Source organism: Eptatretus burgeri, chromosome 2 (genome assembly GCF_056783735.1).
Source record: "Eptatretus burgeri isolate ZD-2024b chromosome 2, Ebu_testis_v1, whole genome shotgun sequence".
Taxonomy (NCBI): domain Eukaryota; kingdom Metazoa; phylum Chordata; class Myxini; order Myxiniformes; family Myxinidae; genus Eptatretus; species Eptatretus burgeri.
Window position 1 is genome coordinate 71,772,951 of NC_140962.1, and position 26,570 is coordinate 71,799,520.

Consider the following 26,570-nt stretch of genomic DNA (forward strand, 5'->3'; position numbering starts at 1 on the left):
ATCTAAGATTTCAAAATTTGACCTTGGGGTCAAAAACTTTTGACCTCCAGCGCTAACCATGAAGGTCAAGGCCGATCGCCACCAAAAATTAATCAGTTGAGCGTCAGACCATGAACTATATTCCCATGAAGTTTGAAGACTATCCGATCAAAATTACTCAAAAAATAAGGGTTTCGTCGACTCCCCTGATTTGCGACAAAGTGACCTTGACCTTTGATCTTGACTTTGAAAATGCTATGCGCTGAAAGGGACCTCTATAGGACTCTGATATGCAAAGTTACAAAAATTTCCAATGATAACTGTGCTCTGCAGAATGATCAATACGTGATTACAGACAAACAAACAAAAAAAAAAACTAACAATGTCACCGGCAGGGTGACCCGTATCTTGCCAAAAGGTGACCACGTGTGACTTCTTTAAGGTCATACTGAGGTGAACAGAGCTGCTATCCACCAGGAGCGACTCCTTGAGGAATATCTGCCTACGAGAGATTCCGATGAGAATCGTTCTACAGAGTAACCATGAAAAATATGCGTTTGCCTCCTAACGTCACCAAATGACGTCATAATGTCTCAAGCTTGACATATCTAGAAAGCACTCATCGAGGGGTTCAATTTGAGGTATTACATGATATGGTACCTAAGATTTCGAAATTTGACCTTGGGGTCAAAAACTTTCGACCTCCAGCGCTAACCATGAAGGTCAAGGCCAATCGCCACTAAAAATTAATCAGCTGAGCGCCAGACCATGAACTATATTCCCATGAAGTTTGAAGACGATCCGATCAAAATTACTCAAAAAATAAGGGTTTCGTCGACTCCCCTGATTTGCGACAAAGTGACCTTGACATTTGACCTTGACCTTGAAAATTTTATGCGCTGAAAGGGACCTCTATAGGACTCTGGTATGCGAGGTTACAAAAATTTCCAATGATAACTGTGCTCTGTAGAGTGATCGATGCGTGATTACAGACAAACAAAAAAAAATAATAAAAAACATACAGGCTGACTAACATATCTTGCAAAAACTTCGTTTTGGAAAGATAATAACCAGAAAGTTTTGAGTGTCATGGGACCTTTAAAGTGAAACAACGTTAACCGGAGCGACGTTATATGGGGCCAACCTACAGTTGTTTTGTGTATATCTCAGAAATGAATCGGACATTCATAAAACGAGGAAGTGTGTGGAAATGTGGAAATTTCTCATGCCTGTGAGTTTGATGGGACTTTTCCATTCAGCCATATCATCACCACAAAATATTTTCTTTAGTTTGTGTGAACATTAATGTGCAAAAGCCAGGTAAATGTGTAGCATTTGGAGAGCAGACAGTCCATCATTAGTCCAGGAGAATTAAAGTGTGTTTCTTTTTCTTTCAGGTGGATTATGACAACCATGTGAAATATAAATTGGGACTAACTGGCAGGAAACGATCCCCAGCTCGGATCTTCACAAATATCTCCCCATCGCTTATTCCCCTTCCCACAGAGGAAGGCTACAGGTTGGTTGGCGAAACCTAGAAGACCGATTTGTAACTTTGTTATTAATATATATATACTTTCGACTTCCACATTCTGTACTAATTCATAACTTATTCAGGTACTGCGGTGCATGCCAACGTTACGTTGCTGCAGGAAACGTGCACTGTCAAATCTGCAAGGCCTGTACGTCCAAGGTTTGTGCACAAATGGTCGAGAAGAATGCAGAATCCATGACCAAGATGCATCTCACAGATGTGGGACATGTGTTGCTTGGCTGAATAGTTTACTTTTGTAAACTCTTAATTTTAGGGAAGAACTTGTATGTGGGGAGGGATGGGGAACAATGTCCTTGTCCCCATATATCACATGTGGCCATGTGGGACATGGATATTGGAAGATTTTACTCGACATTATTTTCATTGATTTTGGTAAACGTTGGACAAATCGATGTGATGTATGGGATTTGTACCTGAAGTCACAGTATAAGGTTTGTTTATGTAACATGCTGTGTTGAGCATGAGTGGAATGTTTCCACCAGCAGTGTACAAACCTGAGGCAGATGTTTTATACATGTGATGTGTTGTGATAACAGCCATAAAGAGACAAGGCTTTTATTGATGTAAATGTTAATTCCTGGTGTATATAGTGTTGCGAATAGTGTTTCCGTTTTGTTTTTCATTGCAAAATTACATCATTTTGTTAACCAGGTAAAAGCAACTATTTCTGCTGCCATCAATTATAACATCATGTACATCCAAGGTAAGTCGATAATGACACATTTGCTCGAGAGCTGTAGAGGCTTTTTTTTTTTTTTGAAGGATGGGTCTATGGAGGAGTCACCAACATGACAACCTCAATAACCTACTGGGCCATTGTATGCATTTAACTTTGAGATTAACATTATGGTACTACAAATGACTTGATGGCACTCCCAATGCACTGTGAGGTAAAACGGTACTCCAGCAGGTTTGTGGTGCTAATTACATTTCATGGTTCTGACAACTTTAGTGAGTGGAGTTATTCTCAAACTAGACTATTCCTTGTTTGTTGTTTTAATGCATCATAGTGAGTGAACGACAAAGCATTTTGTGTATCCATCCATCCATTGGGACCATACCCTGTACAGAGCGTTGGTGCTGCTTTAAGCAGTCTCCTTGGCTATTGGGCACAATCCTGGACAGGTCGCCACTCCGACACAGGATACCAGCATGCTGGCACCAATTTTGCCGACCTCGGAAGGATGACAGGCAGAGTCAACCCCACCTTGTATTAATTCAACAGCCGAGAGGGATTTGAACTCGGGATCCTGGGGTCCCAAGCCAACCACCCCAACCATTAAGCCAATACCAGGCATATCTTGTGTATAAAGAACATTAAATAAAATAACTACATAAATATATGATACAAGGTTGGGATTGTGTATCGTAGAAAAAAGGTGCATCTAACTTTTGAGTTCAACACATTTTCACACTGGTACTTCACAACAATAGACGATGGCTTGTACCTATATCTACCCTGCTCATCTCGTAATAAACAAGCAAGAGAAGATCCTGTCTTTGGCAATGATTCACCCACTTCCCTCCCTCATGGGCTTCCTCAGGTCAATATGTCAATAGGCCAATGAGGAAGCCCACTGGTAAGCTGGTGAAATGTCTCCTGAGAATGGATCTGCGGTTGCTTGTTTTTTGTTTTTTACTGGGCTAGCAGGGTAGATCCAGTTACTACGTTTTGCTTGGATGCACTTTTTTCCTCTAATATGTGAGATATATATATATATATATATATATATATATATATATATATATATATATATATATATATATATATATATATATATATTACGCATACACACTGTTGGACCCCGCTATTCGTGGGGGATATGTTTGTGAATAGCAGGGCATTGTTTCAGTAGAAAAAGGGGGGATAGGCTCCGAGCGGTTCGTGATTCATGAGGTAAAATCGAAAATGACATGAAAACAATGCAAAAAATATGAACACGTGAAGCACAGGGCAGCGAATGTCCAACAGGTCACATTTTTTAAACTGCGAATGGTGAATCCGCGAATAGCAGTTCCTTCCAGGTGGGTGCACCTGTTGCCTGGCAAATAGCAGCCAGGTGCTTAACTCCCTCCAACAGTGGTCACCCAACTATGCACAAACGATCTTGTGCATGAACATTGTTTGACCGGGCCAAATCGCACTGCAGTGAGCAACACACATACATGATGGACCGAAATGGAACATGTCACTCGCTTTCTGTCGAACAATGATGACCCGGCAACATTCATTCAGTATTGCTGCTGGAGTAGAGTACCCACACCGTGACCTGAGGAACCGGTCATAACAGTAGAATTACCGTACATCGTCAAAACTTTGGAGATGGCCAACTTTACTGCAACCATTCGGAATCCGGGTCGCACACACACCTCAGACAACACTCCATGCACAGCTGTCTACCCAAAGACTGTAAATAGACTACAAGATGAACGTGGTCTACAAAAATCCCTTGTCGAGACTGATGCCAACATGTGGGCCAGACGTCCAGGCAACTTAGGACACGGTTGAAGCAATAGCATGCAGAGACAAGCTTTTCCTGGTAGCGGTACATTGCCATAACCCACAACACCTTCACGTGAGAAAACACAACAGTTAAAGCCTCGGCACCTGTCCAGGTCAGCTGGAAAATTCTCGAAGCATGGCTTTTGGGCACACTGTCGATTAACCATCACATCAACCTGCATGCTGCCAATCGAGGATTACGCAATCACCCACACCCACCCTTGATTGTGAAGGTCAAGTCCGATGCACAAACCTGGGGCAGACATGAAACGTGTGACACCGAACCGGTGACTCAAGCATCCTAACCGGAAGTAAATCCACCTTCCAATCCCACTCTCTCTATTAAATTTATCCCAAACCTTGTGCCAATTAGTCCCCTTCGCAGCTCAATCATGACGCTAAGCCATTCCCGTTGGACATAATATGTACAGCTAATGTCCCTGCAGCTGCATGTCTGTTGTCCTTATTGTTACTTCTGGGGATGGAAGATGGTATTCTTGTGAAACGTCAGGATTTTAAACAAATAATTTTATTATTCTTTTCGGCTCAGTGTGCTTTTACTCTCCGGATGTATGTATGTATGTATGTATGTATAGAGCGATAAAGGAGTTGAGTATAAAGTTGACCATACAATAAGAGAAAAAGTGGCACCTTACAATACACAATGATTATGTACAAAAATATTATTCTACTTCACCTTTTTTGCATGTATTTTCTTGATACAGTACTCCACTGTCCCCTTTTTTGGCTGCCTCTACAGGACGGTCGTCCATGGAAGCATTGCGAAGAATGTGGACACTGCGTTAAACAAGGTACAACATACCATGAACACATTTTAAACTTTCACTTCATTGCTATTCTATCCTATCCCAATCCTCTTCCCATTGACCATTTAAATTTGTCCGAGGCCGAGCGAAGGCCGTTTATCCTGATACATGAAACGCCCTGCAACCCGTGCCTGCAGAAAACGGATTGCCTGGAACGCCAGCCACATTTTCCATCCAATCCTCATGTAACTTTGTTAAAATAATTTAAAAAAAAACATTCTCCATGGGAATGTGCTCTTATGTTAAAAGTTCCGTGTCGATCGCTCAATGCGGAGTCGACAAATTTAAAGGGGGAAAAAAAATGACAGCCTCTGCCGACGTTTCACAACATGGTCAAGGATGGTTATGAATGCCTAATACTAGTATTAATGATTCTTTTTTTCTCTTAACATGTATTCAATTTGACCCTATAACTAATTACTTTTCTCTCCCAATTGCCTCCATCACACCAATGCCCAATCTATAGCGTGGGTGCACTGTACCACATGCTGCTGCTGTCGCCCTCCTGGGCATCCTTGTCCCCCAACGCTTCCCCGGGGCTGCTACATTTGTGGGGACCCGGATCACAAGCGGAGATACTGCACAACGCATATCCCCATGGCAACGGGCAGGTCAGAAAAGCTGGCCGCTGCAATCCTTGATGCCGATTTGAAATCGACTAATGAGGTTGCTTCTACAGCAGGATTCCAGCCAAAGATGGTTGCCATTAGAAAGAGGACTAAAGAAGCAATTTCCACAGCTGCTGTGAGAAAATGGAGGTGAGAGATGGGACTTTTGAAAGCTGGATAATGTGAATGTGATTGAAAACTTTTTCAGTGAGTTGGGGGGGGGGGGACTGGACTCAAAAGGAGTATATTGATCATGTTCAACTCTGTGCCATCTCATCTTTGTTTGAAATCAAGCAGAATACAACTCATTTCTAATCCAAGTAGAGCTATCATTTTGGTTTGCTGCCAATAGAGTTGCTATTGTGATGGTAACATTGAGTCAGTTGTCATCTACATATAATGGATGGAAAGTATTGGTGCGGGTCTGGCAGTTGGGTTAATCCCCCCGACCCAATTGTGGTGGACGGGCGGTGAATACCGAACAGCACAGCTCGCCGAGCGTTTTTCTTTCGAAGGTGGGCACGTGATCCTCAGATTATGGCGTACCGTGAGGGGCAGGCGGTACTGGCGGAGCGACGGATGCACAGTACAAGGGTTAATACTCAAACTTGAACAGATGCATGGACACCATCAACTTTAAATAAATGGGGATTTAATGAAAATGGAAGAAATATTTACAAGAGTAATAATACAAAAAGTAATATGTGAAGTAAATTTCAGCCTGAAGTCGAGGTGCCTCTACACAGAGACTTAAATACAGACAAGAGGAAAATGAACAAAAGAAAATCCTCCCTTTATTCTGGCACTTAGCTTTGTCCAGAGATTATCTTTATTGAACTTTGTGATCGATGCGCTTCGTCCTGCGAGGGTAGATGCGCCGAGCTGCTGAGCGGGAAAACGTACGTGAGGTAATTCGTGAGGTGGTATTCAACACCAGGGCTCACCAACCGCTGCGGGGCAGCTTCATCGATTGTGCCCGCCGACAAAGCTGCTCTCTGCGGAATGGCGCCGTTCCCTTCGGTGACATACACGAGGCTTCAAAGTCAAGTCTCTCTTACGACCAGCCAAGTGTCAATGGCCAGCATCTTGCTCCACCACCTGAGCGAATTCGCCTCAGCACGAAGCCGAGAATTGTGCCATCTTCATGTGTTGAAGGAAAGCCAGCCGTGATGCCCTGCTCTTTCGACTGCCGATCCTGCCTCTCTCACTTCTGTCCCGCTTCGAGCCTTCGTCTCTGACCGTCTCTCTCTCCACCTGCAACGACCCGACTCCCCGTTCTCTTGCTGAGATGCACTCTGTTTTCTCTGATTGTGTCCCTCATGTGAGACTGACTAACCTCACTCTGCTCCTGCCATGAACAGCTCCCTCCCCCCCCCCCCCACCCTGTTCTTCTTTTGAGATGTTTCCTCTTGGTTACAATCGCCTCCTTCACAGTAAACTCCACTCGTGCGTTCGCTTCTGATCTCCCTTCGATGTCACGCCTATCAATCATCCCACTCTGGAGGCGTGACTTTCGCCCGCCATCACCCCTGGAGGCGGGGCTTCTTGCCTGCTTGGTCGTGCAGCTCGGTTGTAATGGTTGTTGTTATAAAAATAGAATTCTACCATTGCTCGTTTGTAATACAAAAACAAAGGGAAAGGTGACGCGGGCAATTGCATACTGGAAGAAATTATCCTTAATCCCTAATTCACACCACACCCCCCCACCCCCCCCCCCCCCCGGTGTGATGACAAGTAACACTTGAGCTTAGTTTACATTGAGATGTCTCCTACACGTCCACAGGCCAAGCAACTCCATGCGATACTATCTTTCCTATGAAATTCCTCCATCTACCCCACAAACATAAGTGTGTTCTATTGGTATGTTTCATCGACTCAGAGGATTTGACTGGGGAAGCTGAAACTTTCAGGGATTACTTGGACACCGTAAAGGTGTATCCTGAAGCTTTGTTTGATTCCATCAAGTTTTGAATTTTTTTCTGCCCATCTTAACATTTTTAGCTCGCCTGTTCGAAGAACAGAGAGCTATAGCGATACCCCCGGCATGAGCGTGAAAATGTTAAATTTTTTGTATTACGGAAAAACTCCTCGACGGATTTCGACGAAAGTTGGTGGGGAGGGGGGTTAGGTATGGTCCAAGGATCATGCCATTAGATTTTGGACTTGGTCCTCCCCCCCCTCCCCCCAAAAAAAAATTAAGAGAAATTTTTTTTTTTTTTTTGCATTTCTACATGTTTTAAGTGATTTCCTACCCCCCCCCAAAAAATTGTTTGAGAAAAAAAACTTTTTTTTTTGCATTTCTACATTTGTGATTTCCAACCCCCTCCCAAAAAATTTGTTTGAGGAAAAAAAAAAAAATTTTGCAACTTTTTTTTCAACAAAATTTCGATTTCTTTTTTTTGCATTTCTACATGTTTTAAGTGATTTCCAACCCCCCCCCCCCAAATGTTGGAGAAAAGAACTATAACTCTGTCATTGACATCATATTTAATGAATAAGGTTCACTTGAGTGACCCAGCAGTATTGGCGGCGGAGGTTTTGCACTCTCCCGAGTGCTCCCCCTCGAGTTTCCTTTCTAATGTTTTTATCTACCACACTTTTTTATACGCCCAATATATATATATATATATATATATATATATATATATATATATATATATATATATATATATATATATATATATATATATATATATATATATATATATATATAGATATAGATATAGATATATATATATAGATATATAGATATAGATAGATATATATATATAGATATATATATATAGATATATATATATAGATATATATATATAGATATATATATATAGATATATATATATAGATATATATATATATAGATATATATATATAGATATATATATATATATATATATATATATATATATATATATATATATATATATAGATATATATATATAGATATATATATATAGATATATAGATATATATATATATATATAGATATATATATATATATATATATATATATAGATATATATATATATATAGATATATATATATATATAGATATATATATATTCGGGGCGTATTATGTGATACCGTCCGTCCGTCCGTCTGTCTGTCTGTCCGTCCGTTCCTGTCCACACTCTAACTCCCAAGTTTTCAACTTTCACGTTTCATATTTGGTACATAGGTACAGACTGTGGAGACGGTGTGTCATGACATACGTTCGTCATCTAAAGTGGTTGCCATGGCAACCAAGATGCTGTTTTCCATGTTGTAGCACAATTCTGTATATACCTTCTTGTTGGGGCGTATATTGTGCTCACTTGCGCTCTTGTTACTGATTACAATATACAAATACATACTGTATATTGCTTTATAATTATACTTCACTGCAATGCTTTATAAACAATATTAATTATTAGACTCGTCTTTTAAATACGATAAATGTATAAACAGGCGAGCATTGGGTGGCTTTGACACCAACTCTGGTTTTTCTTCCTTTTGGGGGGGAGTGGGGTGCATTTGGAATTATCAGAAGTATATAACCACGATGTATTACTTCTACAGATAAGCAGTACGGCATGTTTTTCATGTACATAATCCAGGATATATTTTTATTTTCGGGAGTGATGGAGCAGCGGTCTGTTGCCTATACATCACCCAAATAAAGGGATGTCAGAAGAAAGTGTTGCATGCTAAGAACAAGATCGCCCATAGGGTGTGTACCGTACTTGAACATAATGGAGCTAGGTGTATGTGGGTATGTACGATGTCTGACAAAGTTCCAGGACTGATGTTTTTTTTCTCAACAGGTTGCAGCACTGGCTTGGGTTTTGTAATTGGATGTTCATCATAACCTTCCTGTCACTATTGTTAGCCATTGCATCGATTGGTTGTTTTGTTGCCGTCCAGGAATTTTGTAAAACTACAAGTGTTACAATCGTGTTCTGAAGATGAATGAAATGTTATGGTACAGAGAATCCAGATTTTGGTAAAAATAAACGAAAGTATCACAGATATTTTCAACACGTTTAAGCTGGTGTATGGGGGAAGTCTCAATGTCAAGATCACATATAGTCCGTGAGCCAGTCGCCTGATTTTGACCAATTAGTACCACCTGGGGGCACCAAACTTTATTGTGATTTTCTGATAGCTATATGTATCTGTAACTCAATGCACCATGATGGACATCTGCGACTCACAGCTTAAGCTCAGTAGAGCCTTTTAAACATAGGTGGGGTCTATTCAGAAAAACGTCATATTTTCTGACATAAGAACAAACACATTGTGTACTCGCAAGTATTTATTGACACCAACATGAAAAACACAAGTCCATTTCCATGGGATGTACCACTGGAGAGAATTACATGAATTGAATCACACCAAATGATATTGATTATTGTTTATAATGTGTCATTATCACTGCCACTGTCTGAACTATCAGATCCCTCTTCCTGCTCAGCATGGACCTCCTCGTCTTTCATGTTCTCATATTCCTGCAGTAAGCAGGCCTGAGTACAGTGCAGTCCATTCACCATACACTGGCAGGTGGGCAACTTGCATGACTTCTTGCATTTGCAAGACAGGAACTCCAAGACTGTGTCTGGTGCTGGTGCAGCTGTCATCCAGTTGATAACAAGTTCTCCGTCATCACCCAAGGACCAGCCTTTGTTCTCCAGCGGACTTGGGACTTCTGCGTCTGCCTGCAATGCTCTGTGCCAGATGGCAGCCTGATAGTTGGCCCTCGTTGCATGTAGATGCAGACAGTTTTGTCAGGGGGGCAACTGTCCAGATTCTACGTTTCCATCTTTTACACGGAACGGTTCATATCGCATCTCATTCACATCACAGATTTCTGACTGGCTTACATAGAGACGACATGTGAATTCTTCCAAGACCTTAAGAATTTCATCAGTGAGCTGCCATTCTTTTCCCAGTTTTGCGAATACATCTCTGAAGTGATCATGTGGCATCAACAATTTAAGTGCAGCGAGCATACCGCGACCACTAAAAGCACCACTTAAAGTTTCTTCAAGCCTATCTATGTTGTCATAGGCAAGTGAGGAGGGAATGCACGGATGGGAAGATGATGGTAGAACTATACCTCGGTCTGCTTCTTTCATCTGCTTTTGAAGGCACAATGCAGTGTCTATTTCTTCCAGCTTGGAGTAGGAAACACCATGGCCAAGGCGATTGAGCATTTTGATGAGCTCAACATTTCCTGTCAGTGACTTAACACCCCATGGTAGCAATATGTGTTTAGCAGGGACAACTTTTCCTCTACTGACAGCATAGATACAATCCTGACCTACCGATTGGACAACTCGTTCCATCTTGTTCTGTTCCATGAAGTAGCAGTTTCAGAAACATCTTTAAATATTCTGGCAATTCAGTATAACCAGATTTCAGTTCAGCAGGGTGTGGAGGCCAAGGCTTTTCTTTCATGTTTTTAATTTGTCCTCTCAAGTGGTTCACAGAAAGTTTTTGACAATGTTCTCAATATCATCTGAGTACTTTGCATCCTGTAGTTGTTCTTCGGCCTTCATAATTTTAACCACTAGCTGCTCCAAGGAAAGGCCATCTGGATATACAAGAAGTTTTCCTTTCTCATCAGAGACGAAATGAAGTGACTTCTTGAATTCACATTCTAGCTTCCGGCGAATATGTTTCTTCGTAGAGGGTTTCACATCATTGATGCCAAGTTCGTGCAGGAAATTCAACAACTTTTCAGTCAGTTCCATCATTCTGACAACTTCAGGTTGAACAAATAATGTCTTGCGCACATGCTTGAACAGAAGAAGGTAGGCCTCCCGCTCTGCTGCCAGAGGAGCGTCATCATCTTCAATGACTTATGATGTTTTCTCCATTGCTCCACGCGTGTATTTGCGGTAACATGACTTATGGTAATGAGCCTCGGCAGCAACCAACTCTCTGGATGTGATGGCAAGTATTCTCTGATCCAATTTGGCCTGAGCAACACTTCTCACTGTTTCATCTGACCTGAGTTCTCTGGACTGTAGGAGTGTTTCCCTGGTGTTCGAACCAGCCACATATTTGCTTTCCTTCTCACAGAAGATACATACAGGGTCGAAGACACGAGAAGTCGTTGAAGGAGCACGAGAATATTTTCTCCCTTTGGTGGAACATTCCTGCTCAGTGTCAGGTTCTTGGAACTTCTGAAGCATTTTCTTGTGTGTAAAATAATATCTACAGTCTCTGTGGTAGAACAACTTTTCGCTGTATTAATCTTCTTTAAGTTCCAGGATGGGCCCAAAATTCCATAAGTTGGCTGCATGGAGTAATACACCAGCAGATTCATCGTCTCTGGGTTTGGTCAGTTCAGATTCTGAAGTCTGCTTGGAACAAATAATGCAAGCCCTTTCTTTCATTGATTGCATTTTCTGTTTTTTCTTTGGTGAGTCCATCATGTATCATTGTAGAGTGTTACCTCCATACAGTCATAGAGTCACCTGAAAAGATATAAAAACTGCTTAAGTACACTATCGTCATATAAATGTATCCATTCTATTATCATTTTATTCTCTGGATCCTTGCATAATTTCCAATTTTGCTGCAGCTGAAATACATATTAACTATGACTTAAGTAAGGTTATCAAATTTAAGATCAACAAGGTATAAAATAACTTAGGAATAAAATTGTCTTACTTGATATTGAAGATCGGTGAAATGAAGACAAGCTGTCGACTGCAAAACAAACTTGACTATGGATGTTAGTATAATAAACTAGAGGTTATTTCACCTTAATAACTTAATCAATGTGATGAATTGAAGGACGTGACTTGTGATCACATGTCGCGCGGCTCACGCACGGGATAGATAAAGCCGAGATTCCGCGCGGTCGGGGGGATTGTCCCTGGGGCATTGACATTTACGGCGGCGGTCCACTTGGTGCTCGTTGAATGGTAAGAATTGAGAGTATACCGGAATCCGCGCTAATTGCTGATTTATTTTGCGGTGATCTACTGCACATGTATACATTGCTACATTTGTACTCCTTGCTGCACCTGTATCCCCTGATGTGCCCATAGAAGCGGCTTCAATCAAGTGGAATAAAGCCTACACTCCGAAGGTTTTTCCCTCGCTTTCATTTCAATCAAATATGAAGAAATTCTCAAATGTTATGTCTTCTTCTTCTTCTTCTTCTTTCGGCTGCTCCCGTTAGGGGTCACCACAGCGGATCATCCGTATGATCCGCATAGTGATTTGGCACATGTTTTACGCCGGATGCCCTTCCTGACGCAACCCTGGTCGCCTCTTCCAACACAGGGACATGGTACACCTATTTTAACCGGGGTATACACTGGCCCAGTATGCTGGTACTCATTTCGCCGACCTCGGAAGGATGACAGGCTGAGTCAACCCCCTGGTGTATTAATTCAGTGGCCCAACGGGGCTTGAACTCAGGACCTTTTGGATCCCAAGCCGCTGCCCTAACCACTGCGCCAACATCAGGCTCAAATGTTATCATGTCCATTAGCAGTAAATATTTATGCTATTGATCAATATTGCGCAATTATCGATCTCGCAGAGCTTAGGACGCAAAGAGAAATTACAATCACATTTTTATGTTATTGCAATATATTTGATATATTCCTTAAGAATAATCACTTTCAGACACACACAACACAGCTTCATTATGAAAATTTATTTTGATTTGGCCTGTCCAGCCATTTAAGCATTAAAACATGGATGACAAAATTGTACATTTTGTGTATTTTGCGCAAAAAAAAACTTAAGCTGTGAGTTTGAAATGTGCATCATGCATTTTTGTGAAGTATATGGGTACACCATCAATAAAAAAATAAGTTTCGTTTGGTGCCCCCAGATGGTACCAATATCTTGTCTGGCTCACGGACTAATATGTTTGAGTGGGTCAAGAGGTTTGTGGAAGGGAGAATGGATACATAGTGTGACCTATTCAGTTTAATGGGTCACTTCTTTATCTCTTGATTTTCCAGCCACAAGAGGATAATATGTAAATACTTTGTTGTTTAAAAAAAAAAAAAGCAAAGGCTTGAAACGCTCCATTTGGGACAAAATGTTCATACATGTGGAATTTTTCCCATTGCATCGGTACAAACACAAGAGTAGCAAATACAAAGAAGAATGGGAAATTACTTTTGATTGTAAAGGCTCGTGTCATTCTTCGTTGGCAATGAGGTCAACAATGGGCGGAATCGATACAACATTGATCGAGGTATGCAAACCACTGTGGGAGTCAAGGAGAAGCTGACATTTCAGGCCGACGAAGAGTTAAAGCCCGAAACGTCAGCTTTTCCTTGCTTTCTATGGCTATTAGCATACTTGAACAACGTTCTGTCGATCCAATGCATCGCAAACAAAATTCATAAATTGATTGTACAATCAAATGTATTACCTGGGTTGCTCTGTGACCGATAACCAGTAGATTGTTAAACCACAATAAGCTGAGTACCTTTACCTGCAGACAGAAGAGCACATGGACTAGGATGCAGAGGTCAATTTGCTTTCTCTTCATCGGTGTTTTGGGTTAAGGGTTAGGTTGGTTGGTTTTTCATTTCCTCTTAATGGTGATGGGTTTGTTTTTCAGTTGTTCACCGTTTTATAAGCCTTAATAATCCATTGTACAATGCTGCTTTGCCTTACACAAAATCACTCATGCCAAGCTTCTGGGAGTGCAGTGAGGGCAAGTTCAAGATGGTGTGTGGTGTAACTGGTGGTATGAAGCATCCATCGTAGGTTTTGTAGCTTGATTGCATTGTTTTTGAAAACCATTCGAAGGCTTAGGTTTTTGCCATTTTCATCCGAGGAAGTCATTTTTGATGCTACCATCACGAGTTGGGGTTTACTAAATAACCCAACTAAATTAAATTATTGTCAATTGCCATCGGTTATCGTTGGCATTATTATTGTTGTTTATTAACTTATCATTGTGCTGATGTGCACTTGAGCGCTTATACATTTTACAAAAGACTTTGATGGAACTGTAAATTTTATAAATGCAAAAGTAACGTGTTTACAATTTCTTTATTACACAGGAAAACTGTTCCTCAAAGCATGGCGAAGGACTGCACCACTTCACAGATATCCGGTTCTGGATCCTCCACGTCCCGAACTCAATCCCACAGTTCCCTTGCTCCGACACAGAGACGTGTTCATCCTCGCTCCAGATTGCTCCGAGAGGGGCCACATACCTGGAGAGGGAAAAGGAGAGTGGGAGCACGTGGACCCCGGAAAGGACCTCACAAAAAATGAGTTTTTCTTCTGCATTCCATTGCCGACCCACTGCTTCAGTTTTATCACTCCCATGACCTTCAACTCTCTAAAGTTAAAAATATATCTCTACATTTTCCTGTTTTGCATGGAATAAAACTGAATTCTTTCAATATCATGCTTTTACTGCTTCCTTGGAACAATGCAGGTATGTATTGGCAAAGCCATTCCTTGCATTGTTGGGCTGTTTTTTTCTTGTATACCTTGTCGAGGCTCGTGAGAGAGCTAACACACAGCAAGGGGGGCATGAGACAAGAGGGGTGGGAGTGGGAAGGACAAACAGTGGTGAACAGAGACATTAGGAGATCTGTGGGAGAGGGATGGGATGGGGAACATGGAGAATAGAAGATGGACATTACAGGACTTTCAGGAAGGAAAGCGGGGAATTTGAAGGAGGTGGGCTTGGGTGGATTATCGGGGGTAGAAAAGATCGAGGATTTGGATGGGGGATGATGAGAGGTGGTGGTAAACAGCTGTTTTGAAGGCCTAGAGGGAAGAATGTGATTGAATAGAGTGGGGGAGTTTATTCCAAAGGCAGAGAAAAAGAAGAATGAAAGAGTGAAGGTGAGCAGTGATTCGTGATTTTGGTAGTTTTACCAGAAGGGGGTTGTTGGAGGACCTTGAGCACCCTGCGGAAATGTGGTGGGGACAAATCGCAGAGAGGGCAAGGGGGGGTGAGGCTGGAGAGGAGACGTTAGACAGAAAGACCACTGACCAACCTGCGGTGATTGAGTGAGAGGCCCAAAGACAGCCTCATTGCGGGAGATGCCAATGATCCAAAAAGCCTTGGTTTTCACAGCATGAACCCAAGAAAGGTGGGAGGCAGGAGCACCAGCCCAGAGGGGAGAGCAGTGCTCCATCAGGCTGTGAACAAAAGCTTTGTAAGTGGTCAGGAGCTCAGGTGGGACGAGGAAGGACTGCACGACGGAGGATTCCCAGTCGGCGACTGGCTTTGGAGGCGAGGTTTGAAATGTGGCTTTCCCAGGAAAGGTCATGGCAGATAGTGAAGCCCAGAAGCTTGACAGAAAGGACTTCTTCCAGAGGATTGTTGAGAAAGTGGATGGGGGGGTTTTCTAAACGGTCCTTTCGGAGAGACAGTGAGATTTGTCCGGATTGAAAGACATGTTCCACGTGTTGGACCAGTTTGTGATTTTATCCAGATCTGCAGTGAGCGAAGAAGCTGCTGCTTGCCGGTCTGAGGGATGACCGATGGTACGGCAGAGGGTGGAGTCATTAGCAAAGAGATATAGAGGATTTTCCATAGCCGGAGGGATCGTTGATGAAAACCAGAAAAAGAACAGGGCCCAGAACGCTACCTTGAGGAACTCCAGCCTGGACAGGAAGAGGGGATGAAAGAACTCCATTTAGGGCCACACGTTGACTGCGACAGGAGAGGAAGTCTGCGAGCCATGAGTGGAGATGGCCTTGAATACCATGGGAAGAGAGTTTGGTGAGTAGTGCAGGATGCCAGACCGTGTCAAAAGCACGTGACATGTCCAGGGATACGGCTCGGATTTCCTGTCTGGCATTGAGAACCTCCATCCATTGTTGGGAGAGCAGAAGCAGCATATCCAGGGGAGAGTGACCTGGTCTGAAACCAAATTGATGATCGGAAATCAAGCCATTGGAGAAGAGGAAGGATTTGTCTGAAAATGGATTTAATGTCTGGGCTGTTTTTAACGTTATTTTCACAAATGGTTCACTCGGCAGGGACTCAAGGTTCAAATCTCATTTCGTACTCCATGTTCATTGTACAGTGATATCAAATAGTGTCTGTTCTGTGTGTGATTTTCATCCAAGCAATTCCATGAATCCGAGATCAAGACGATATTTAAACCAAAGGTCCTTAATTCATCGATACTAAAACTTGTTGACTTCCTGCGTGCTGTGCGACGAGGAATTTCGTTACCATGGTGATGACACCTTGCCTTCCCGAAGAAAGCTCCTTAAAATAGTAACCTCTTTGCCGCGAAGTAGTATAGCCAACCAAGCACCTCCAATTGGTAACCACACCCTTATCCTTCCCCCCTCCCTGTCCTCAAATTACCGGTACCTCGTGTTTTCGCATTAACTGCTGTTTCCCACTTTCTCACTGCGTTATTAGTCGATGCCAACCTGTGGTAAGCGAGACCATCTATCGTCATATAAATATACGTCGCGGAAGGCTTAACTAGGCCGCGATTCGAGGCGCGCTGTTGGCTAGCGGGCTCGATGTTGATCGTCACGTTTTAAATCGAAGCAGGTGTGAGGTAAGAGTCGTCATCCTGAAGACCCGCATTTTAAAGGGATTGTTGCGAAACGAGTGTTTATGCAAGTTTTGTATCGTCGACGAGTGACGTTTTATATTTAGACGGAAAATAGTGTGGGGAAATTTTTTTCCCCTCACACAACCACCGCACGTACATGAGGTTGTTGTTGTTGTTGTTGTTGTTGTTGTTGTTGTTGTTGTGTTTTTTTTTTTTTTTATTTTGTTTTTTTTTAGGTCTAAATCACTTTTTCTCCAAATCGATGGCCGAGCTCATCGTGGTGTATCCTTTTTTTTTTTTTTTGATCATCTCGGTGGACATTTTCTTTGATAATGGTTTAAAGGCCTGCTCTTGGATGACAAGTTAATTTGCATGCATTTTCAGGTGAGACAGGTGAGACAGTCCCGAACCTTCCGGAAGTCCCCGTTCTCACCGATGCAGTCCAGCGTCCCCTGTTGAAATGGGTTTTATCGGCGGCGTTGCAACTATTATACCATCAGAAGTAAATTATAAAACGTGTTCCCTTAAACATTCCTTACACGCAGCTTCAATGTAGGAGGAGGCCATGAGCGACTCCCATCAACCAGTTCAAGTCTACGTTGGACTGACCATCCACTGAAGTATGGTCCTTACGACCGAGGGATAAATAAGCGATGCTTCACGTCTCCACATTCAGTGATTAGGCCATCAAGCATGCGCAATGGTTGCCAACCTATGGTTTGTTCTTGTTAAATGCTGAGCTTCAAGCAAGGAAGCAACACGTACCATTTAAAAAAAATCTTTCGTATGATTCGGTCGGTGTTGGGTTCAAACTGCAAGTGTAGTAGATAGTAGAAAAAATCGTGCAAATTATGATACAAGCATCAAATTTGGCATTTCTGTTCTGCAGGGCTTTCTGATCAAATCTGCCCGATTGGCCATTTGAAAATCCAAATTTTGAAAAATTTGAAAAAAAAACTTAAAATTTTTTTTTAAGTCACAGCTGGCTGAAATTCTTGAAGCGCAAGTGAACATCCCAGACAGAGAACCAAGGGGAGATGCAGTCATCATTGATGGCTCAGCACTTATCAATGCCCTACCTCCACACACTTTAAAGATATTTGATGACTATGCTAAAGAAGACATCATCCCAAAGGTGGAATCCTATGGTGCCAGCTCCGAGAGGGTGGATGTAGTGTTTGATGTGTACAAGAAGTCAAGTCTGAAGTCTGAGGCAAGGTCGAAAAGGGGGCAAGGATTCAGAAAAAAAGTGACAGGAACCAGTAAGACCCCAAGTAACTGGAGAAGCTTTCTTCGAGATGACAGCAACAAGACTGAGCTGTTTCACTTCCTTGCGGAAAAGATGTGTGAAGCACAGACGACAAGCACAGTCATTGTCACAAAAGGAGAAGATGCCATTAGCAACACAAGGAAGTCACTGGATGCTGTGTCTCCATGTTGTCATGAAGAAGCTGACACTCGAATATTTGTACACGCCAGGGATGCAACGACGGATGGTCGCAAGTCCATTGTCATTAAGGCTAATGACACAGACGTACTAGTCATAGCAATATATGTACTGCCGTCCTTGCAGGAACTAGGTCTTGAGAACATGTGGATTGCCTTTCTCCAAGGAGCCAAGGCGCGATGGATTCCAGTCCATGAGGTAGTTTCTGCAATAGGGCCTGAGAAAGCTAGAGGGATCCCATACTTCCATGCGTTCACTGGATGTGCCTTCCGCGGTAAAGGGAAGAAAACTGCATGGCAGACTTGGAACGTCTTTGATGATGTTTCTGAAACATTCACCAATCTCAGCCAGCATCCAACATTGATTCGTGATCTTGACTTTTTTGAAGTTTTATTTTTTTTTTCAAAATTTATATTTTCAAAATTTGGATTTTCAAATGGCCAATCAGGCAGATTTGATTAGAATCCCCTGGAGAACAAATGTGCCAAATTTGATGCTTGTATCATCATTTGCATGATTCCTCTCAAAAATTGCTGTTATCTGCCCCACTATGCTGACCTCCCAGACTCGGAGCGCATGCTCTAACTTGCCGTCACCAAGTATTGCAGGTGACGTGTTTTTGCTGAACTCTCTTTTCTATTGTTTTTTTTTTCAGTCTGTATGTGAGGGGAATCTTGACCCCGTGATAAACTGTCATCCTGGTGTTTCACAAACAAGGCTAGACATTAATTTGTGTGCTGTCCTTCGGATGGACGCTAAACTGGGCATCCCGTCTCCTAACATTAGTTGGTGGATGGTAAAGATCCCATAGTGTCCTTTGTTTTGTTTTTTTTTGTCATCGGGGTTCATCAAAAAGCAAGGTTAAAGTTGATGTTGACATGTGGTAGCGGGGAAACGATTGGGCACAATCAACAAAGCAAAAAACAAACAGGAAAGGAAAAGAGAGAGGGAGAGAAGGGGATGAACTACTGAAACCAGAAAGTAAGAGGGTTCGGTGAGGAATGGTTAATGGGGGTAATAAAGATCATGTGTCAGGATGGGGGATAACATGATGAAGCAGTGCACTGCCTGCTTGAAGCCGTAGATAGAAGAGTCGGAAAAAGAGCCTCTTAAAGGTGGTTCCATAGACCGGAGAAGCCAGGAACAAAGGAGTTAAGGTGTGCAGTGAGCTTGGATTTTGGAAGTTTAACCAGGAAGGAGTGACTGGAAGAACATGTGCGTCCTGGAGTTGCTGGGGAGGGTCGGAAGACTGAGAGAATTGGAAAAATGGTGGTTTAAAAACCAGACCACCGACCTGCCTGCCATGTGAAAAAAATAGATCACAGGCACCCTGGCTAAATTCCAAATTCCTGCCTTGACTTTCTGCTGGAAACAGTTTATTGGCACAAATCGTGCCAATAAACTGCTTCAGAGTATTGTACATATCCTCATCATCTGTAGTTGCTCTTTTTTGGCAGATCTTTCTCATATATTTAAAAGTCCATATGCTAGCGGTGGCAGGATCGTGAGGTCTACACACTTGCCTCTGAGCCTGTGTTCGAATCTGGACCCAGGTGTAAACTGGCACCTTGATGTTTTATATGCACAGAGTTAGGTATCAATGTGTGTACTGTCCATTGGAAGGACGTTAATCTGGATGACCTCTCTGCAAACCCTGGTTGTTGGTGGATATTAATGATCCCACACCGATGCCTTTTGTGAAGCGTTATCGCCAGGACGTACCCTGAACTACTCTTCTTTTTTCTTCTTATTCTTTATTGGCTCCAATTATTCCCACATTCTTGTGGGGTTGGCCGGGGGAAGCTTGTCTCAAGTATTTCGCTAACCGGCTAGCCAGGCCTGATCGACTAAGGCTCGGGCAGGAATTTGGAGTTTGGCCATGGTGCTGGCGATAGCTCGCCGACTCTTCATGAAGGACACGAATACCAGCAGACGGGATTTCCATTTAACGTTCATCCGAGGGACGGCACACACATTGATGAATCGCACTGCCTGTGAAACACCAGGATGACAGCTTATAGCTGGGCCGAGATTCAAACCCAGGCTAGACAGCTTAGAGGTGAGTGTGCACACCTGTAGGCCATACTGCCAGTCTCTTGCCAGTACCCTGAACAAATTCCGAATTTCTGCCCTCACTGCTGGGAGGGCAATGGCAAACAATCCAGCATAAGACTTGGTAAGAGACTGCTTCACCATCACTGACTTGAGTATGGAACATTGATGCTTATGTAAAACGAGCCTTTCTGGATGTTTGGTCCAAAACACTCTTTTTGGTCTCCACAAGCTGGTATCGGTTTGATTCCCACAAATCGTCACACTCTCCAGCCAACGCTTGGCAAGCGTGAGTACTATGCCAACCACCATATGGCAACCATATGAGTTTGTGGAGGCCTTCGTGTTGCAGTGGATGAAACAGGCTGGTTTGTACTTGGTTAAGCATTGCTGGTGATTTAAACACCCATCTGAAGGGGATGTTTCAACAAAGACCATTGCATGTGATCATGTATTTTGGGGCCAAATTGCAATTACCCATATGTGCTCAGTGTTGTACATTTATGGTTTTTCTGAATAATAATAACTTTTTTTTCCTTCTCTCGTGATTAGGACAAATTCTTCAAAAGAAATACCACTCTGTTTATGGGGTTGCTTGTTTCGCTCGTTAGTTGTTTGGCTGGACCTGTGGAGCATTCGTATCTGAACCCCTGGTTCAGGTTAAAATCCCATTTGTACTGTTTAGTCCATTATTTCTTTCCGAATGTCCTTATAATTCGTGCAAAGGGACATCCTCAATGTCTGTTGTTTATTTATTTATTTATTTATTTATTTTAAACTGAGCGAGTACTTGGAAAAGGTCTCTCATATTGTTGTCCTGATTGGGGTTCATATGGAAGCTGCAGTAATGAGCCTTGGACCACTGATTTGAAAAAGTATACAAAAGATTTATCTCGCCTTCCTATGGCCTTTTTGAATGTGAAGCTTCATTTCTGCCTTAATTTTAGGATCAGACATGGAAGATGAGGGAGAATCAGATGGTGAGAGTATTCAGGAGAGGAACAGGAGCAAGATATTGCCAGGTGAGCTGGCCAGCTGGGAGGAGAAAGCGGAGCTGGGCGACACCGGTGCACAGTTTGAGGTAAGCCAGTGACAGGTTCTGTTACAATATGATGTAAATTTTGTCGAACCACTAGGTGGTGCCCTGTCCTTCAACTGACTCTGGAAGTTTGGGATGAGTTTGTCCTGCTGTTTCTGAGAGATTGAGTGCTGCTAGCAAAGTAGAATATTGTACTGTTCCATCAAGCCAAAAGTTTATGATGATGAAAATGTTTTCCTCGTGCCTCCTGAAGAACGAGCCGGCGACCCTCCATCAGACGACTCCATTTACTTGCAATAAATCCATTATACCGAGATTACTTTTAGAAGGTCCATCCGTCTGTAAGTCCGCTTTATGAACATGTACAGTCTATGATTTTGCATCGAATCGTATTGCTCATCATTCTATTTTGGTGGGAGTTTGTGCACGAAACAAACTCTGTGAAATGAAAGTCTGGAAGAAGAATTCAAAGTGAACATTTCTTTAAACAAGAAGAAGAGGGTATTGATGATCTCGGAACCATAAGAGGCATTTCATTTCTGAGCATTGTAAAAAGTTTTTATCATGATATTTCATAACATTAAAAAAAAAACGTTGTGCCAATGGCCCATCTATTTTGTCGAAAAATAAATTAAAATAAGGAAGGAAATGTCCTCAACCAAATGTGAGTGATTAGGACATCCCCAAATGTCTAAGAAACTCGAATATAATTTTCCTTTAAGTGTGCCACTTATACTCTGAATCTTGTAATCGTGTTATGTGTTTAACAGTGCTTCCTGCCAGGATGAACAGCAGTACCCCATCGTCTCGTGTCGTCGTCCATCTTTTCTATCCCCGTTAACTATCCCAACACCCACTTCTTGTTCATAACCCTCGTAACCTGCAGGCTTCCCTCTCTCTCTCTCTCTCTCTCTCTCTCTCATTTTCATTTGAGATTTCATCTCACCTTTTTATTCATTTGATATTGAAAGTGAAACTGGTTTAACAATGTGAAGAGAACCTTGTTTTCATTTCCAAACAGAATCTTACTGTTTCATGGTTTTTCCTGTATGAGCAACACCTAAAAATACTTTTTGTTTATCATAAGATTTTAACAATGTTCAGTTTGTTGTCTGTACATGTGACTTTACAAATGTGTTTCTTCACCAATCAGACGGCACACACGTTGATGAATCGCTCACCCTGTGAAACACCGGGAAGACGGTTTAAAGCTGAGTTGGGGTTCGAACTTGGGGGATAGTGTGCGTACCTGTGGGCCATCCTGCCACCCCTAGACATGGCTACTTCCACAGAAATAACTGGGAAATTCACTGTAGTTGCATTTGCTGTTTAATCAGTGGTGCACTTCTTTCGTACAAGGATGTCAATTGAAAAATGGATAATGATCAAGTGCAGTATTGTTTTGCTTTTTGAAATTTGGCTTCTGTTTTTTTTTCTTTAAAAAAGAAGATGCAATGTGTCGATCCAGGTGGGTCAGTATCTGTTATGGAAGGCTGAAGAAGACAATGATGAGGTGATTGCTTGCTCTGGTGTGGCCTGGCTAGTACAAGCAGCCAGGTACGGAAATCCTGAAGCTACATGTCTGCTACGGCAATGTCTCCGAAATGGTCGAGGTGAGGCATCTATTCATATTGACTGCCTCTGAAACTGTTGATCTCTCATTGCCCTATTTTGTATTTCCTCTCACCCAGGTTATCATCTCTGTAGTTTGCTGGTTCCGGAAGAATACTGAGAGTGCATGTGCGAGTGTGTGTAGGAATAACAGCAGAGAAACGTGCAGAGATGGTTAAACTGTGTGATGAGGATCACCTTGTGAGGATGGTGAAGCATGCAGCAAGGCATCTCTTCCAGTCCATAAGCCCTGAATCTCCCACTGCCACCCCAGCCCAGCTTATAGAAGAAATTGGAAGCAAACATGGTGTGTAGAGCCATCACAAATAACAATCATCCTGTTGTAGATTGAGCAATTGGTTCTGCTTAAAATGTTCTGTTATCCAAATGAGTTATTCAAGTTAATCAATGTTTTGTGCACTTTTCATTATCACCCAATCATGCTCTTTCATCCAATTATTCGATGGAAACTGAACTGAAACTTCAAAATCTGAGAATTATTAGATATGATCAGCTGCCAGCACCAGGGACTCTGATTGGCTGTAAAACTCAAACTTGCATCTCATCTGTTTCACTACCAATTGGGGAAATTATTAAGTTGGTTAAGAATGTATTTATTTGTTTGTTTATTTATTTATTTAAAGAAATTTGGCCCTCGAGTTAGTACTGTTGTCAAAATCAAAATATCTATTTTGAAGTTTGCACTGTTGTCATAAAAAGGCTTTGGAGATGTTTATTACATTTTTGGCCTCTTTTTCAGATTTATTCAACTGCAGTATTATCTTGACTGCTGCTTCATTTGGAATTTGTCATCTTGATTTCAAAAGCCATCCTCGACTTAATAACGATGATGACTACTAACTATTGTCATCAAGATGACACACAAAGTATACAAAGCATGAACTTTGGTGATTGCTAAAAATTTCTCACTAAAAACAAATTGCCACCACAAATATTACAATCTTAACTGGAAGGGCACTTGGTAGAGAGCATACCTCCACCATATAATGTCTGATCCACAAGAACATGTCGAGCCCAATACATTTTTGAAATATCATGCTATATATCGGTTTTGGCCCTATCTCTCAATGGTGAAGAATCACTTTGGGAATAAAATAATTTCGTATCTAGATCCGGATTTTCACCAAAATCGAATCAATTCGTCGTCACACACCCAACATGTCCACCAAGTTTCATCCAAATCTGTCCACAACTTTTGAGATATCGTACTATATATTGGTATAGCCCTTTCAATGGTGAAGAATCCTGAATAAATTATCTGATCCGGATTCGGATCTTCACCAAAATTGAATCAGTTCTTTCTTGTCACATACCCAACGTGACCACCAAGTTTCGTCCGAATCTGTCCACAACTTTTTGAGATACCATGCACACAGACAAATAAGACGACGTTCCGAGCACGATACTTGCAAAATCCACAAAACAAATTTGACCTAAAAAATAGTTGGTGGTTGAATTAAATGACCAAATGTGCAACTCCTCTTCAAATTTCAAGTGAATCAGATGAAAATTGACAATTTTAGATATTCGGCTGATGTCCTTTTGGCCGATGTGGACCTCAAAAATAATTGGTGGTTGAATTCGGTGACCTGAAATATATATCCTCTTCAAATTCCAAGTCAATGGGATGAAAATTGAGGATTTTAGAAATACCTCCTTAGTTGTTGACCTTGGGCTAATGTTGACCTTTTGGTCCATGTTGACCTCAAAAATAATTGGCTAGTTGAATTCAGTGACCGGAAATATAAATCCTCTTCAAATTTTAAGTCAATCAGATGAAAATTGAGGATTTTAGAAATCCCACTTAAGTTGTTGACCTTTGACCTTTGTTGACCTTTTGACCTCAACCAATAGGTTTCTTCCTTATGACAAACTCTACCATGTGGTGAAGTTTCGTGAAGGTCGGTTTTAAATTGTGACCTGTAGGCGATAGACACACAGACAAGCAGACAGACAGAATAACAAAATCGACTAACCAATATACTTGAAAAAAAATCTTCCATTTTGAAAGTCACAAACAGAAAGGGCTGAAAACATAACCTCCTCCACCTTTGGTGGCGGAGGTAATAATTACACAATACTCCTTTTTTTTATGATGTTTTATTTTATAATTGATGGGATATTCCATTGTGTCTGAGCTTCATTGTTGTTTTGTTCACAGTAGGACATTTTTTATTTTCCCTACTTTTGCACTTTGCCACACACCACTTTTTACCTCCACCACCGAAGGTGAAGGAGGTTGTTTTCACCCCTGTCTGTCTGTCTGTCTTTTTCTGTTTGTTTGTGCACAGGATATCTCGAAAATTGTGGACGGATTCGGATGAAATTTTGTGGACAGGTTCGGTGTGTGACAATGACGAGCTGATTAGATTTTGGTGAATATCCGGATCCGGATCTGACTACTTGAATTTTAAAAGTGATTCTTCACCATTCAGATTGGGTTAAAAAATGATATATAATACGATGTCTCAAAAAGTTGTGGACGGATTTGGACAAAACTTGGTGGACAGGTTGGGTGTGTTGCAAGGATGAATTGATTCGATTTTGTTGAAGATCCAAATCCGGATCTGTATACGAGAATTATTTAATTTTTAAAGTGATTCTTCACCATTGAGAGAAAGGGGAAAAAACTATATAGTACTGTATGGCATAATATTTCAAAAATGTATTGGGCCCGATATGTTCTCGTGGATCAGGCATTACATAGCGGAGGTATGCGCCTTACCGAGTTCTTTATTTTATTTTCCAGCCACCACCCAAATGAGTCATCATAGCTTTGAGCTATATCTCAAATCAGTTATCCCATCTCTGACACCAATTGTATTTTTCTAGATTCCAGGCCTGGTTTGCTTTTGAAAGATGATGAGAGAGCCCTCTTGATACAACTTTTGAAATCATATGGTACGTAATAGCTCTTGGTGAAAATTGGTATGCAACAACAGACCATCTAGGATGCACCCCAGCATGTACATGTGTGCGGTCAGAAATGAGTAGAATGTACAAGTTTCTTGTTGCCTTTGGTTGTTCGCAATTTTGGCATACACATGTAAATGTACAGAGAGCCCGCTGGCTGATGTTGATAATTGTTGAAACTATGATGGGCCAGTTGATCTGTAATCCGTGTGCTGCCACTGTTTTCATATATATATATATATATATATATATATATATATATATATATATATATATATATATATATATATATATATATATATATATATATATATATATACACACATCTCTTCTTCTTTCGGCTGCTCCCTTTAGGGGTCGCCACAGCGGATCATCCGTATGATCCGCATCGTGATTTGGCACATGTTTTACGCCAGATGCCCTTCCTGATGCAACCTGTGGTCGCCTCTTACGACACAGGGGTATGGTACACCTATTTTAACCAGGGTATACACCGGCCCAGTACACT

At 41.7% G+C, this 26,570-nt stretch overlaps 2 protein-coding genes across 19 annotated transcripts in view; both read left to right on the forward strand.

Annotated features, from left to right (window-relative positions):
- Positions 1-14,795, forward strand: part of ZCCHC4 (zinc finger CCHC-type containing 4) — a 49,967-nt gene extending 35,172 nt beyond the window's left edge. For 7 of the 8 annotated variants that reach the window (XM_085869778.1, XM_085869783.1, XM_085869785.1 and 4 more), the window contains exons 9-13: positions 1,377-1,498; positions 1,597-1,672; positions 4,798-4,849; positions 5,331-5,622; positions 14,499-14,795. In XM_085869778.1, coding sequence (XP_085725904.1) covers positions 1,377-1,498; positions 1,597-1,672; positions 4,798-4,849; positions 5,331-5,622; positions 14,499-14,715 — 759 coding nt within the window. In that variant the 3' untranslated portion in view covers positions 14,716-14,795. The remainder of the gene's footprint in view (positions 1-1,376; positions 1,499-1,596; positions 1,673-4,797; positions 4,850-5,330; positions 5,623-14,498) is intronic. The other variant, XM_085869780.1, reaches the window with a different exon arrangement.
- Positions 14,796-16,675: 1,880 nt separating this feature from the next.
- The window catches only part of LOC147032291 (wolframin-like), a 34,584-nt gene continuing 24,689 nt past the window's right edge, over positions 16,676-26,570 (forward strand). The window contains exons 1-6 of one of the 11 annotated variants that reach the window (XM_085869757.1): positions 16,677-16,736; positions 21,426-21,559; positions 22,671-22,727; positions 22,986-23,130; positions 23,274-23,435; positions 25,982-26,050. In XM_085869757.1, coding sequence (XP_085725883.1) covers positions 21,434-21,559; positions 22,671-22,727; positions 22,986-23,130; positions 23,274-23,435; positions 25,982-26,050 — 559 coding nt within the window. In that variant the 5' untranslated portion in view covers positions 16,677-16,736; positions 21,426-21,433. Of the gene's footprint in view, positions 16,983-17,268; positions 17,364-18,770; positions 19,035-21,425; positions 21,560-22,670; positions 22,728-22,985; positions 23,131-23,273; positions 23,436-25,981; positions 26,051-26,570 lie in introns of those variants that run through there. The other 10 variants (XM_085869753.1, XM_085869755.1, XM_085869758.1 and 7 more) reach the window with 10 other exon arrangements.